We start from the raw sequence: 14,647 nt of genomic DNA on the forward strand, positions 1-14,647 counted from the left end.
AGACTAAGCAGAGAATTTGAAGGACTTTATGGAAAACACCACTTTTAAGTCTCTCTTCTGAATGGTATCAAAGCCAGTAAAACAGGATGAAGTCAAGCAGAATTTTATGCAAGTCAAACTAAATTTGCAGAGACATTTCAAGAAGTCTCTAATCTCCCTTTTCAAGATCTGTGTGGGCTTACTAGATATTCCCTACATCCTCGCCTGGCTGGGCTCCCGTGCACTCCCCACACAAGTTTAGCCATCCAGTGAGCACAGACGTAGAAAGTGCTGCTAGCACAAACTCCCAAAGCTGTTGTGAAATGAAGCAGAGAGAAGCCATGCTGCAAGACAACAGCTCTCAGGGACATGATAATGCATTTCTGGAGGGTAGGTGACAAGGCAAGGTACTGCCCCAACCCACCTTCCTCCGGGGTTCACCCCACTCTGACACAGTGGCATAGCTGCACATATAATGGCCAGAGCCAAGTCAGGAAGCAAAGCAAGCCAGCAGACCTAAACTCAGAGGTTTTTTTATGCTAAAAGAAAGCTTGACAGACTTGGTAAGGACCCACACAGGCTGGCAGATGGGAAGAGGCAGGAGGTGGAGGTGAGAAGCCAGAGCAAGAGCCTTTGCCTGGCTCAGCTGCAGCCAGAGCAGACCCCAAAAACTCCCTGCAACTGCATCCATTGTAGCTCCCCTCTGGAGAAGCAGGATCAGTCAGCTGTCTCTGACCAAGGTAAGGTGATACCTGAAGGATGCTGATGGTTCAGGTGGGGCAAGGCTTTCCAACTTCAGGCATGCATGTAAGACAGCAAGCTCCTGAGCAGACCATGGGCAGAGTTCAAAGCCTATGATTTCACCACCGCTCAGTCTGGCTTCTGACATTTCCTCTGTTAGGAGCCAACCACTCCAGAATATTTATTTACTTAAAATTTTGCCAAGACTTTAAGAAACCAGCGATTTGGGAATCCTTTTACCATTGGTATTTCTGCTCAGGGGAATTCAGTTGCAGAGGGGGGAAGTACAAGCTCTTGTTACACACAGCCCACAGGCGGGTCAGCCAGGCTCTGACCTTCGTGCTCTGCATACTCTGGCTTCAGCAATTAGCTTGGCAGTTTCATCAGTTTCCATAAATCCTTTCACTGCTTTCCTGCCAAAGTTCATTTATTTCAGATTTTTTTTTTATTTACAGTGTAAATACACTGCCCTGTAAATACACAGGCTGACCCACCTGAGACAGCAGCTGGCTCCAGTCCACTACGAGTCAGATCCAGACCTCCCATTTTGCCCAGTTCAGCCATCCAGAACAGAGCGCTGCATTAAGGAAATTACACTCTGTAGCATAAAGAGAGTTTGTGTGATTAATCCCATTTATTTCATCCCCTAGTTCTGCTTTTACCTGCCCTTAAGGCACCATAAGACAGTGACACCAGGATGGCCAGTGCTGCTGCAGTGATTTTACAGAAGCTCATCTTCCCTTGGAAATACCAATAGAGCCGATATGGTGAACTTTGGTTATCCTACCTTGCCTCTGGGGAAATCTCAGTGTCTTAAAAGCATGGCATCAAAATAAAGATTAAGGCAGGAAGCAGCCGTAGTTTGAGATAAAAAATGTGAAACAAGTTAAAAATCCATGTCAGGCTCCCTGTGCTGCCTGTGGAGACCTTCACCAGTGTCTAGGCTGGTCCTATCAGCACCAAGTCTCCCAGTTCCTAGAGGGGAGAGCAGGAAAGGACAGCCCCATGCTGTACACTCTTCAGCCTGGAGAAATAAGCTGTTTATAAAGCAAGATGCAGAGTATCTGACTCCCATCCTTTCAACTCCCATCAGAAACAGGTACACAAGCTCTGCAACCAGACCACCCCAGTGCCCTCAAGCTCCTTCTCCTTCATCTGAGTCTCCTGACTTCAATTCCATTTCTGGCTCGCCCCATTGAGTTGTTCCAAAGCTCTGCCAGACTCATCAAGGGGATTTGCCAAGCTGCACGGACTGTGTCCACAGCACATCTTGCAATGCTGTCAGCCTGTCATCGCCTCTCTCCTAACAGCTGCCAGTGCCAAGCTGCTTGCTGCAATCTACCTCCTTGGTCAGAAGCTTGTTCTTCTCCGCCAGAGGTACAGCTCTGGACACAGGTACAGCACAGGATGGAGACATGCAATAACCAGGTAACATTCTTAGACTTGGAGGTGAGGATCATGAAGCTTCTTTGGAAAGTAGAAAAATGGAACAAAGTCACCCAAAACCTAACGATCAGAGGGCTGGAACACCTCTGCTGCAAGGAAAGGCCAAGAGAGTTGGGGTTGTTCAGTCTGGAGAAGAGAAGGCTCTGGGAAGACCTTACTGCAGCCCTTCAGTACTTAAAGGGGGCTTGTAAGAAAGATGGGGAGAAACTTTTTAGCAGAGCCTGTAGCGATAGGACAAGGGGTAATGGCTTTAAACTAAAAAAGGGTAAATTCAGACCAGACATAAAGACGACATTTTTGATAAGGATGGTGAAACACTGGCACAGGTTGCCCAGAGAGGTGGTAGATGCCCCATCCCTGGAAACATTCCAGGTCAGGTTGGACAGGGCTCTGAGCGATCTGATCTAGTTGAAGATGTCCCTGCTCATGGTGGGGGGAACTGGACTAGATGACCTTTAAAAGTCCCTTCCCACCCAAAACCATTCTACGATTCTAACAGTGGGAGACTTACAAACTCAAATGGATGCAGAGTTAAGTTTCAAACACATTAACCCACTCACCTTTGCCAGGTGTATTGGCAGGGGAGAAAGTTGCTCCTATTCTGCTCTATATTCATGAAGCTTCATTAATATCTTGGTCACACAGAGCTCTCAGGATACTTACTGCTACACAAGAGCATCTTGTTCCCACCCTAACTTTAGCTAGAAAATACCTGCATGGGTCAGGTTGGACAACTACTACAGGTGTCTGTAAGGGCACAAGCCAGAGATGATTAACAGGAGATACCATCAGAGAAGCCAGCAGCAGCACTAGAACACAAGACCTCAGGCAAGTACGAATGCAGTTGGGGACTGTGAACCATAGCTGCCATTGCAGTATTGGTACCCAAACCTAGAAGTGGCAAAGGAAGACTTCCCAGGTTTTGGCCAGCCACAGCTTTGCTTCCAGCAAAGTCCAGCTGAGAGCCAGTCCTGGAGACTGTTCCCCAAGGAGCAGCGCACCTTCCTACAAAGCAGCATTTGCTGCTGTATTTTTAGCACCTTCTGTGGGCTGAATGTAAATGATACCCAAAGACCTTTGCCGAACACAAGGTTTCCAAAGTTTCACAGCAATGCTAATCCATCTGTGTTGCCTACAAGTATGTTCCAATTACCTACCAAGATTTAGTGGCATACAACTGTTGTTCCCTATGGTAGTCAAGATAAAGCACACAGCTAACCCTGAGGCACAGAGCCGATTGAGTACTGGGACAGTATTGGGACAAGTGCAAGTTCATACCTCATTTTCTCTGTTTGGTCAGAGGTGAGCACTTTTTGTGGTCACCTCTCTTTACACCCCACCCCCCAGCTCTGGAGGCACATTAAACTCTGTGGTTCTGCAGAGCACATTCTCCCTTGATTGACTTTTTTTCTGTAGCTAAATGCTAGGGGGAAAGAATCAAAAGGTACTAGAAGCTGATATGGCTTTGTGAAAAGTAACATAGAGTTTAAGCCTGTGCAAGACTGAAAGACTGTTCTGGGAGCAGGATGCCACAGGCTGTGGAAAGAATTAGGGCTCTGCAGAAGAGCCACCACTGAGGAGATGAGTCAATAACTTTTTACTAAGTCACCACTTCAAGACTTGTGATCCTTGTGGTCCCACAGCAAACTTGGGGGCTTCCTGGTCACATCCCTGCAAAACCAGGCTCTGCAGCCTGCCATAGATCTGTGGAGATGAGCCTCAGACCAAAACACATCCCACACAGCAGAGCTTCATGTCTGCTGGCTCAGCCAGCCTGCCAAGTCCCTGCACAACAAAGCAGCATGCTGGAAATATGGAAGCTGCTCATGTTCAAGGAGGTCTCTGGGCTAAACAGACATCTCATCCCAGATCACTACTCCTGTGTGGCTTCAGGCTTTCACCAGCACAGAAACAGGTTGCACCTCTGAAACAGAAAACATTACCTGCTTTCTGGATGTTACACATACAAAAGGGAGACAGAGACTTAAACCCAGAGTATTCGGTGTTGCTCTTCAAAACACAACTAACAGGGACTGCAGATAGATTTTATCTGGGGTGGGAACCAGACCTGTGTTGGGTCAGGGCTTCTGTCATGGAAAGTTTTAAAGAGTGCAAGTTACACTTTTGAAAGCTGGTATCATTACTTCAGCCAGCATCTTGCGTGAGCGATGCAGTTTTAGGAAGCTTGAGCTTTGTCTGCCATTCTCTGACCAAACAGCAAAGCAAGTATTTACCCAATTACATGGTAGAGTTATTTTGTACCAAGCAAAACCCACAACAGCAAAACTATTTTGACATAGGCATGTGAGCCCAGGAAAAATCTGTGTTACATTAAGCACTGCTGCAGGATCTGTCCTTTCCCATGCTGGCCTTAGCAGCAAAGCAGCAGTTTGGTGTACAGTGAAGGCTACCAGAGGCTGAAGATCCAAAGCAAGACCATTAGCTTCCATGGTTGTGAAGCCTTAACCCCAAATAAGTGACCCCTCTCATCCCCCAGGCCATGGCTGTCACTTGCCCTGGATGAGCTCCCCAAAGAGATGATCCCCCAGCAATGCCCCCAGCCTGACTCCCTCATGCTGCTCCATGCTCAAAACCCATAGAGGCCACAACCAGGACATACACAGAGGTGGAACATAGCAGGGTAGAGATACCTAGATGGCAAGAATCAGCAGCAGCCAGGTTGCTCTCCCTCTGCTTCCCATGACTACCCAGGAGAAGACAGTGTGGTTAAGTTGCACGTGAGCACCAACCAGAGCTTTCAGAAGAGCCATCTCCCCAGCTTCAAAGGAGATAACTCACTACCACACTGGTGCTCTATTTGGGTAAATACTTCTGCACATCCTTGCAGGTGAAAGCAAATACAAACCAAACACAACCCAGTAGCTGCTGGGAGTCAGAGCAGCCAACACCCAGCATCTGATTACACAGGTCATAGCCAGCTGGAAGGTGTTTCCTACAGCTGGAAGTCAGGATACTGCTGTGACTCAAGCAGAGCTTTGTCCTCCCCAGGGCCTCCCATCTCAGGGAACTGATCTCCAGTCACAGCTACTATTCACGTGCTGGTGCCAGCCAGCACCAGGGAGGACACAAGGATGCACAGGAAAAGGGAGAAGGAGATGGGAGCTCCTGCCAAGGCAGAGCCGGTCAGGATCAGGACGACTGTCTTTGCAGTGGTGGGGTCATCAGACCCCAGGAACCTGCACTGGTCATCTGGAAAAGGGACACGGGTGAGGTGGCAACATTTACTGAAAACATCAGTTACGCAAGGATAGAAAAGAGCACAAGAACAGAACATTTCAGGTTTGTCTGAAGCCAAGCAACTGGGCAGAGGCAGAGCTCTGCTAGAGCAAGGCAGGCAGCACACTCCCCACCTCTGGTACCTGGCAGACTCTTGCCTGCTTCCACCCTGGAAGACACCAGGTTTCTTGGAATCACCACCCCAGTGCCAAGCTCTGATCCACCCATCTCACAGGTACGGGGGGAAGACTGGGAAAGCCAGGAAGGTGCTCAAGATGGGGGTGACCACAGGCCCAGAGGAGCTGTGTAACTCAGGCCAAGCCTCCTTCAGCCTGGACAAGCAGCAGCCCTGAGGAGATGCCACATGCAGATCCCTGCAAGTCAGCATGGTGGATGTATTTATAAAACTGACAGAGGTGACCTGCTTGCTGCCTCTCCCAGTCCAAGACGGGAGAAGTGACACTATCCAGAGTGGGGTCAGACCAAGGATGAAGGAACCACATTGCTTCCTGACAGTATGCCATGGAGAACAGGCCATAGGACAGGGTGGGAGCCTGGTCTACAGAGCAGCTTGTGAACCTCAAAGGTCAGCTACAGACACAGCACCAGCTCAGTACATCCCCAATCTGAGGAGAGAAGCAAACTGGAAATGTATCCCTGTTCCCAGCCACTATGCCAGTGCCTGTTGATGGCCCTCGCTGGTTTTAGGGACAGACTCTCTCATCTTGAGACAGACCACGGTCCTAACAGCAGACCCTCTTATCTAGTGGCCGCCTGCCAGAGGAAAGGGCTGTCCTGCTCCAACCGCGGCACACACCAAGCAGTGCAGGAAGCCAGGCAGGCAGAAGACGAGCCCTGGAGCCAGTGCCAAGGACGGGGCAGAAGCTGAGGTGGAGGGAAGCAGGACTGCCCCTCCCAGCAGCCTCACTGCCCTTGGTCACAAAAATGCCAGGCACCCCATGTTCAACCAAGTTAAGTGCCAGGTCTCAAGTGGCCTCTCACCCTTTCAGTATCCCTATTTAGGGACATACATTGTGTTTGAGACATGCCTGTGTTTCCTCCCCAGCCCACTGAGGCCCAGAGCAGCAGGACACCAGCATGGCCATACGACTATTGAACATGCAGGACGATCTCACCTACCACAAGAGTCCCAAGGCCATCCGGACAGGAGCAGTGCAGTAAGGACAGCCCTGCTGTGAAGCCCTTGAACCCTGGTCCTCAGGGTAAGCTCCTCCTGAGCAAGCACCATGATATGTGCTCTGTACCCACCTACAGCCACAGCTCCATGCCCATCTACAGCCACTCTTGGCCCTCCAGCCAGGAGGTGTAGACCTAAGACCAGGAGAGGGGCTGCTGGAGATGTCCCATGCCACAGTTGCCACCACCAGCAGCAGCTGAGACCCTAGAGCTGGTAAGAGGCCGCCCACCAGGCGAGAAGAGCACCCCAACAGCACCCCAGACCCCCGGGAGAGGTGGGAGCAAAGCTCCACACTGCCAGGCGACACCAACACATTTTTCCAGAGTCCTCCAGTCCTTCCCAATACCACAGATCCTCACTCTGCACCAGACAAAGCAGAGGGTCTCCTCTGTAGGGCACCAATGAGACTAAAACACATCCTACAAGGAGACAGACTCACACTGAATTTCAGCTGAGTCAACTTTCACAGGCTTCTAGAAGCACAATTAAGCTTAATTTTTCGAAGTAAATGTTTTAAAATCACTCCTTGCTGCAAGTTGGACAAGTACAGTTGTATGGCACCACAAGGTCCACCAGAACTGTCCAAACCCTTGTGCCAGGCGGCTGAAGTTCAGCAGCAGCAAGAGGAAGATGCCACCACCCAGAGCAGGATACAAGACCTGCCCTATTTGAGGCCAGCACACCAGAGCCCCATCTCTCCTGCCCGTGCCCAGCCAGTTTTTACCCCACATTTCCCCCCAATCCAGACTTCAAGCCTAAACCCAAGATGATCCCACCTCCATTCAGCCTCTGCTCCTCGTATTCCAGAAGATTTTCGGCTTCCTCCAGAGACAGGAGGAAGCACTGAAGCGAAAAAGAGCAACTCCCTGCTCGTAACTGGGCCGAGGCCAAAAGCAGCCAAGAACAGCAAGGACAGGATTGTCCCGCTGAGCCCCACAGCAAGCCAAGCACTGGCAGTTCAAAGGAAAGCAGCTGCTAAAACCCAGTCTAGCGGGTCTGCTGGCTTCCCCACGAAGACTTAGATCATGAGACAGCTCTCAAAATGAAAAGCCCATTTCCCAACCCGGAGGCCATCCCTTCAGAGGGAGCAGGGACGCCAAATTTACTCATTATTGAGCTGCTGAACGTAGGCAGATATTTTAAGCATGATTAGGTAAACGCCAAGTTGCACTTGGGAGGTTTTCCCAAGCTTCATCTGAAACAGCACTGGGTTTGTAACTGCAACTGTTAAGGTTTAACGGGATAAGCAATGAAAACCCAGAGGATATCAGAGAGCCGTATCACAGAACTTTGGTTGTTCTTACCCACGTGAGCCCCAACTAGGCTTGCATAAACCAGTGCAGAAGAGAGATCAAATATTAGCCACTTCAGACGAGTCCGTTGTCTGGAGATGTCAGCTAAGGTACACAGCAAATCATGTTCTAGCTACAGAGGAAGACCAGAGACTACTCTCCAAGCACAAAAAACAAGGACAGCCTCTTAAGTGCTGTTCAGCTTCACAGCAGTAGAAGTGCCCAGGCATTTGGACTAAAGCACAGAGCAGGAAGACCAGCAATTCACAACCCATCTGCATCTGTCTCAGGACCCTGATGTGCCTTGAAGCTTGGTAAGAGGGGAGAAGGGTCTCAAGTTGATCTTTCACAGCTGGACCCTAGTTGTACTTTAAACCACATTATTTTAATCAGCACAAACACTTCAAGCTAGATCTGTCAGTGAGGGAAGCTCTGAAGCCAGGCTCCTGTTTTAAGAGCAGCAGGTACCCCCCACACCACTGCCACACTGGAAGAGGCAGCAGTTTGCAGCATGCCGAGCTGTCCCCCAATGCCCAGATGGCAGTGCCAGCATGCCAAACTGCAGCACCCATCAATGCCGCAGCAAGGGACAATGGCAGCAGCCGGCCTTACCCCTGCCAAGCCCTTCCAGCGATCGAAGCCCAATTTCTTCCCCCCTCCACCGGTTCCCCACCATCAGGGCAGTGCACCAACCCTCCTCATTCACGAGCACAGCAGGTATTTGCCCACCTGCTGCATTTCTACCACAAGTCGCATCTGCTCACAACCAGCAGCGTGAACATGGGGAAAAGCGACACGCTGGGAGCAGAGGAGAAGACAGCAACACTCACCGCACTGCAGAGATCAGAGAAAGGGGCTAAATACCCCTCATCGTACCCTCTGTGCAACCTTCTGCAGCACGGCTTCAGAGCAAGACGTGAAGCGACCAGACACCATGGCAGACAGCGGTAGCTAGAGCTTTATCACAAGGAATCACAGCCTGCCCATCAAATTTACTCATCCCAAAAGGGCTGGGGATCAGGTCAGGGCTGCTGCATCAAGTCTTGGAACAGAAGAGAGCAACAGGTGACAGGCAGCCTACAGGAATGATCCTCACGTGGCTTGCTTTAGCTGAAAGTACAGACCTGGGCTCCATACGCAGAGCAGTATAGGGTCCAAGTACACGTGGGTGCTTTCGTTAGCCTAAAAACCTCCCAGCAAGCTAAAAATACAGATACTGCATTCACTCAAGTGGCCTCAATAAGTGAAGTCATGGAAGAATCATCTCTGTAGCAACAGAGTCTCAGACAGGAACACAGGCCACAGGCTTGTCAAAGCCCAGCAGCTATTCTGGCATGAACAAGCTGGATATTTGGGATAATGAAGGAAGCTCAAGCAACTTGTCCTGCAAGCAGAAACTCCTGCAGAGCTGTGACTTCCAGCTCAGCCCCTCAGTATTTTTTATACTAAGGCTGGGGGCTTGCCCTGCACCCAGCTTCAAGGGGAACCAGCTCAATTTCAGCTATTTCATAACCACCTTAACTCCCCCCAGAAGTTTCTCAGCTTTCCATTCCCCTCTGCACACACCAGCACAGAACATGACCCTGCTGCCCAAGTCCTCTGGCGTGGAGCAAGGCACACTTCAGAGTTACAAGCTCAGTTTTGGCAGACGTTTCCCAATGATCTGCACAAGAAGGAATTGCTGGACTGGCCAATATCTTCAATATTAAACAGCACTTAAAACCACAAAGAATTCAGTGCCACAGATCAAGATCAGCTTTACGAGGAAGATCTGGCAACTGCTGAAGCAGCTGCTGTTAAGAGGCCTGGGAAGAGACAAACTGAGCCAACATCAGAGATCTAGGGCATATCTGAGCTGGAAAAGTCAGGAGTTTTATGCTAACACCTGATGCCACCCACAGAGAATTACTTCAGGAAAACCATGCAAGCACTTTGCACTGGATCACTTGCAGCAGCCTGGCAGCCATCCTACAGATTTGCAATGTTGCAAGAGCCTCTGCAACAGAGGCCAGCAGGAAAAATCCTCTCTACAGGCAAATAATAACCAGGGTAGCCAAGAAATCTGCCTTCATCCTCCCTCCGCCCCTTCTCTTTCCAGGAAGGAGTGCACCAGGAACATCCAGCCTCGCCTGAAGCTGCCGGGCACGAGACCAGCTGCTCTACAGCTCCGGGCAGGTTCCCGTGGCCCAGCGGACTGCACCGGCAAGCACCGAGGAAGCCTCACAGCACAGCCAGAGCCAACATGCTTCAAATCGATCCATCCTTCCTCACAATATTAGCAAGAAACAAGTGTTTTATCCCAAACCTGTTTAAGACGCAGCTCTCACGACCACAGCCAAAAGCAAGCTGGATGTGCTCCGTCCCACCACTGCCGCATTCCAGTTGGGATAACCTTGTTGGCGTGAGCCACCAAAAGCCAGAGCCGGGGAACACAAGTTCCTGGCAGGATTTCCAGAGCTCCAGTTTAACAAGTACATGCTTTGTCTAAAGCTGGAGTTAGCCCCAAAGCAGGGCTGGGATTTTCTGCCTAGTCCTGACCAAACCTGCCCTAATAACCCTTTGGAGCAGCGTTAAAGAAACTCAATTGCCCTGTTTCAGCCCGTAATGCTGCTGGCTGAGGGCCAGACACCTGCCTTCTGGAATGATCCACAGTGTGTGAAAAAAACAAACAGGAAAAAGTTTTTCCCTGTAGCTGGGAACTGCTGTGGCATAGTGGATGAATATGTCCCTCTCCAGAGGCAAATTAACCACATTCGATAGCTGTCCAAGCTCAAAAGAGCTGCAGGCACCTGCTCCAAGGGTTAATTAGCTACCACTGCAATGGGAAACTCACACCAAGGAAGCTCTGTAAGCCCATGCCTTGGCCCAGGAGGTGCCACCCCTGTGTACACCAAGTTCCCCAGCTGCAGCCCAACTCCTGAGGGGCTTGGGATGCTCCTTATCCATTGGGATCACCTACAACGCAGCAGGGAAGCAGGGCGGGGACTGGAGTCACCAGTACACAAGAGAATGGAACAGGTGGGAGCAGGCCCAGGGAAAGGGCTGTGAGGAGGGTTTAAGGATCAGAGCATCCATCACATGAGGAGAGGCTCGGAGAGGTGGGATCATCCAGCCCAGAGAAGAGGAGGTTGTACACATCAACATGTACAAAGACCTGGTAGGGTTGGAAAGAAGAATCCAGACTCTTCCCACTGACAGGGCACAAACTGGAACACAGCAAATCCTGTTCAAGCATAAGGAAAAAACCCCAACAACTTTCTTTAGTGTGAGGATGAACGCAGAACAGGTTTCCCAGATAGATTGTGGTGTCTTCATCCTTGGAGAGACTCAAAACCCTACAGGACACAGTCTGCTCCCAGCCCAGCAGAAGGCTGGATTAGTCCATCTCCAGAGGTCCCTGCTGCCTCAGTTATCCTGAGGAGCCACAACCACAGGAGCTGGCTGTCTCTTCTCACACTAGAAGTCCCCAGACAGCAGCACAAAGGTCCCAGATTACACTGGCTGGTATGACAGCACTCTCTGTGGCCAACCCAGTCACACAAGCAAGCAGCATGTCCAGAGACCACTGTTTTCTAAGGCAACCCCCCCCAGATTTTTCCCAAATAGCAAAAAAAACATTTTTCAGCAGAGACAAGAACCAATTCCACTTCCAGAACGTATCACATCTTGTCTCTGTACTTCAGTTGAGCACTGCTTCCAGCCCTGCAGTCACTGCCTACCACAAAGGACAGGCATTTACTTACATCTAAAGTTACTCTACAATTATCTACAGCCCCAGGAGCAAGCGCCTGGAGTTGTTTCTTCTAGAAAGCTGGAACATGACATATCCAGAGGAATAATTTCTCTTCCCACCTGTGTTGCAGATTTTGCCACACCACACACGGGTCACCAGACATCGCAAGGGGATGTCAGTGGTTTTACTTTCCAGCTGTGGGAAGTCTGCACGGTAACTCCAGGAAAAAAAAATCATTCAATATTTCTAATTCAGTGAGTATTCCAATCACTTCAAACCAAAGTTTCAGCAGGAGACTCTGCTGCCACCTTCTGAGATCGCCGTTACTGCAGGTGCCCCCAAAACAACTAAAAATAGCTTGTTTCCCCCCAGTTATGTCATCAAACCAAGGGAAGGGTTTCTTTTGCAAAGAAAGAGCCAACCCCCACCCCCTCCCTGCTCAGGGAGCGCTGCTCTCAGCAAGCATCCTGGCCCCAGCCTTCAGCTCGAGTTTCGCCTCCCCCACATGACATAAAAATAGGTTTAAACAAGAGAAACTAGAGCAGCCTATTCACAGTCAATGCAGACGAAGATTGCTGACCTTTGAGGTGGTTACAGCGCAGTACTCCTGACTATAGCTGACTCAATATATACATAAAAGCATAAAAGAGACACATGAGTGTATAGCATTCCCAGTTTAGCACTACAATCAGTAACCAAGACAATCCAGCACTATTACAGAACGTGTTTTAAGTTGTGTCATTAACCAGCCATCTCGTTTCCAGCCTGGGCAGAGAAGCAGAGGAGTAAATCAGTCCTTGACCATTGATCGGTGTCTGGACACAGGCAGAGCAGTGGGAGCGGACCCATACCACGGTCGAGTGCGGGGGATACCTGGAAGGCAGCGAGGCAGTGGCAGTACTCCCCGCAAGCCCTACATTCGCACGGCAAAGAAGGTTTTTTTTGGTGGGGGAAGCGAGGTCCCAGCCCTCGACACAGCCACGCCAAAAGGGAGATGCTCAGTTCGGACAGGGCCAAGCCTGAAGCCACCACAGCGAGGGTACAAGGCCCGAGAAGCCAAGAGGAGCTCCAGACACCCCTGGGAGGGCTTCAGCAGCACGGCCCGTAAGCTGCAGAGGCCCCGGACAGCCACGACCCACGGGACGGGGCAGCCCCCCAGGCCCAGGGGTGAGGGAAGGCCCCGGTCCTGGGGGCACAGCAGGGCCCGCTGCCACCCCTCCACCCCCAGGGCGGCCCTACAGCAGAGGTGGACGACCCGAGAGCGGCCGGTTCTCACCTTTTTGCCTTTCTTGCCCTCTTCCTCCATGTCTCCGGCGGCGGCGGACCCGGCCCCCCCCGGGGCATCCCCGCAGCGGCCGTGCTCGCCCGGCCTCGGTGCTCGGCGGGGCCCAGCAACCCAGTCTCACTGGCCGGTGGTGACCATAGCCCGTCCGGCTCCCGCTCCCAGCCGCGGCCCAGCCCGGAGCCGCCTCAGCACCACCAACAACTTTTCAATCCTGCCGCCATCTTGGGCGGCGGCTTCCCGGCGTGCACCGCGCCCCGCCCTCCGCCCGGAGGACTGACGTCAGTCCTCCCCAGCCGCGTGGGGCGGGGCCGGCGGAAAAAAAAGAGCAGCATCGCGCATGCGCCGACTCCCTCCCGCGGGGACGGGACGGCCCCGCCCACTACTGGAACGGCAGGTGCGATGGCCACGCCTATCCCATCCGACCACGCCCTCTCCGGTGACCGACTCCGCCCACCTCCCGCTGGCCTCGCCCCTTCGGCGTGGCCCCGCCCCCCTGCGCGCTGACGTCACGCGCCAGTGTAGCCCCGCCCTCAGCCATGGGGGCAGCACCTGTAGGTAGGGGAGGCTGGCCCGCTCCGGCCTGGCTACCATCCGCCGCCATCCTTCGCCATCCGCGGCTGGGCCCGCTCCCACGGACCGGGAGAGGAATGGGGGCTTCCCGGGGCAGCGCGGGGTGAGGCTCTTTTCCCCCATCGGGCCCCGATGCCGCCGCCGTGGGGTACGGTGCATGCTGGGAAGGGTAGTTCTCCATAGGCCGCGTCTGCCCGCCCGGGGCCTTCCCCGGGGGGAGCGGGGCTCACCGGGCCGAGGGCTGCGTGTCCCCCGGGGCCCGGCCGTGCCCGCTTCCCACTGCCCCCCACCCCGCCCCAGCAAGCCTACCAGCGTGGGGGGGCCTGGCGTGGCCCCCGCCATTCCTGCAGCGCTTGCCAGAGCAGCCCCGGGACGGTTTGAGGCCTCTCCCCGCTTTCCCCGGGGGGGGGTTATAGAAATCCCGGACATCCCCGTGCCTGGGGGGAGATCGGGACATTTTGGAGGACCCTCGGGCAGGGCTCAGCCGCCTGCTGCCTTCTCCGGCCCTGCTAACGCTGTTCTTCCCCTCTTCGGTTTCAGGCTCTCACTCCGACCATGCGGAGGGACGTAGGAAGGTGCCTCTGGAGCAGCGGAGGTGGGTTACGTCATCGTGATTAGCCTGTCTTAATTACCTCTGCCGAACCTCCTCAGCCACAGAACGAAAGTCTGGCAGGGCTGAAACCCCACCACAGAGCTGCAGCATGGGGTCCTGCTCACGCCAGGTCGTGCTCCTGCTGACGTGAGGCGAGTTGGGGTGATGTGAGGCAAGTTGGGGTGATGCCACAAGGTCCTACTCGTCCCTCATCACCCCTCACTCTGGCTGGACCTTCTTGGGGCAGAGGGGGTGATGATGGTGTTGGAACGCAGCCAGTGAGACTTACCCATGCCGTCTGGCTGGGCACAGAGACCCTCAAAGGTGGTGACACCATGAGTCACACCCTGATCTCTTTGATGGTTCGGCGGATTTATTTGGCAACCGCCAGGATTTATTTGGCAACCGCCACCGTTATGGGCGTTGCCACAAGCCTACCAGCGTGGGGGGGCCTGGTGTGGCCCCTGCCATTCCTGCAGTGCTTGCCAGAGCAGCCCTGGGACAGTTTGAGGCCTCTCCCTGCCTTCCCCGGGGGGGGGTTATAGACATCCCGGACACCCCCGTGCCCAGGGGG

General features: G+C 52.7%; 1 protein-coding gene and 2 non-coding genes across 4 annotated transcripts in view; 2 read left to right on the top strand and 1 right to left on the bottom strand.

The window, feature by feature from the left end:
* The window catches only part of CCM2 (CCM2 scaffold protein), a 38,441-nt gene extending 25,277 nt beyond the window's left edge, over positions 1-13,164 (bottom strand). For both annotated transcript variants that reach the window (XM_049798522.1, XM_049798523.1), the window contains exon 1: positions 12,903-13,164. In XM_049798522.1, the coding sequence (XP_049654479.1) occupies positions 12,903-12,932 (30 nt within the window). In that variant the 5' untranslated portion in view covers positions 12,933-13,164. The remainder of the gene's footprint in view (positions 1-12,902) is intronic.
* A 614-nt stretch (positions 13,165-13,778) lies between these two features.
* Positions 13,779-13,912, top strand: LOC126038098 (small nucleolar RNA SNORA9). The gene has a single exon (XR_007505906.1). It is a non-coding gene; the product is annotated as a small nucleolar RNA SNORA9 (small nucleolar RNA).
* Positions 13,913-14,499: 587 nt separating this feature from the next.
* LOC126038099 (small nucleolar RNA SNORA9) lies at positions 14,500-14,633 on the top strand. The gene has a single exon (XR_007505907.1). It is a non-coding gene; the product is annotated as a small nucleolar RNA SNORA9 (small nucleolar RNA).
* The last annotated feature ends 14 nt before the right edge of the window (positions 14,634-14,647 follow it).

This window comes from Accipiter gentilis, chromosome 4, assembly GCF_929443795.1.
Source record: "Accipiter gentilis chromosome 4, bAccGen1.1, whole genome shotgun sequence".
Lineage (NCBI taxonomy): Eukaryota > Metazoa > Chordata > Aves > Accipitriformes > Accipitridae > Astur > Astur gentilis.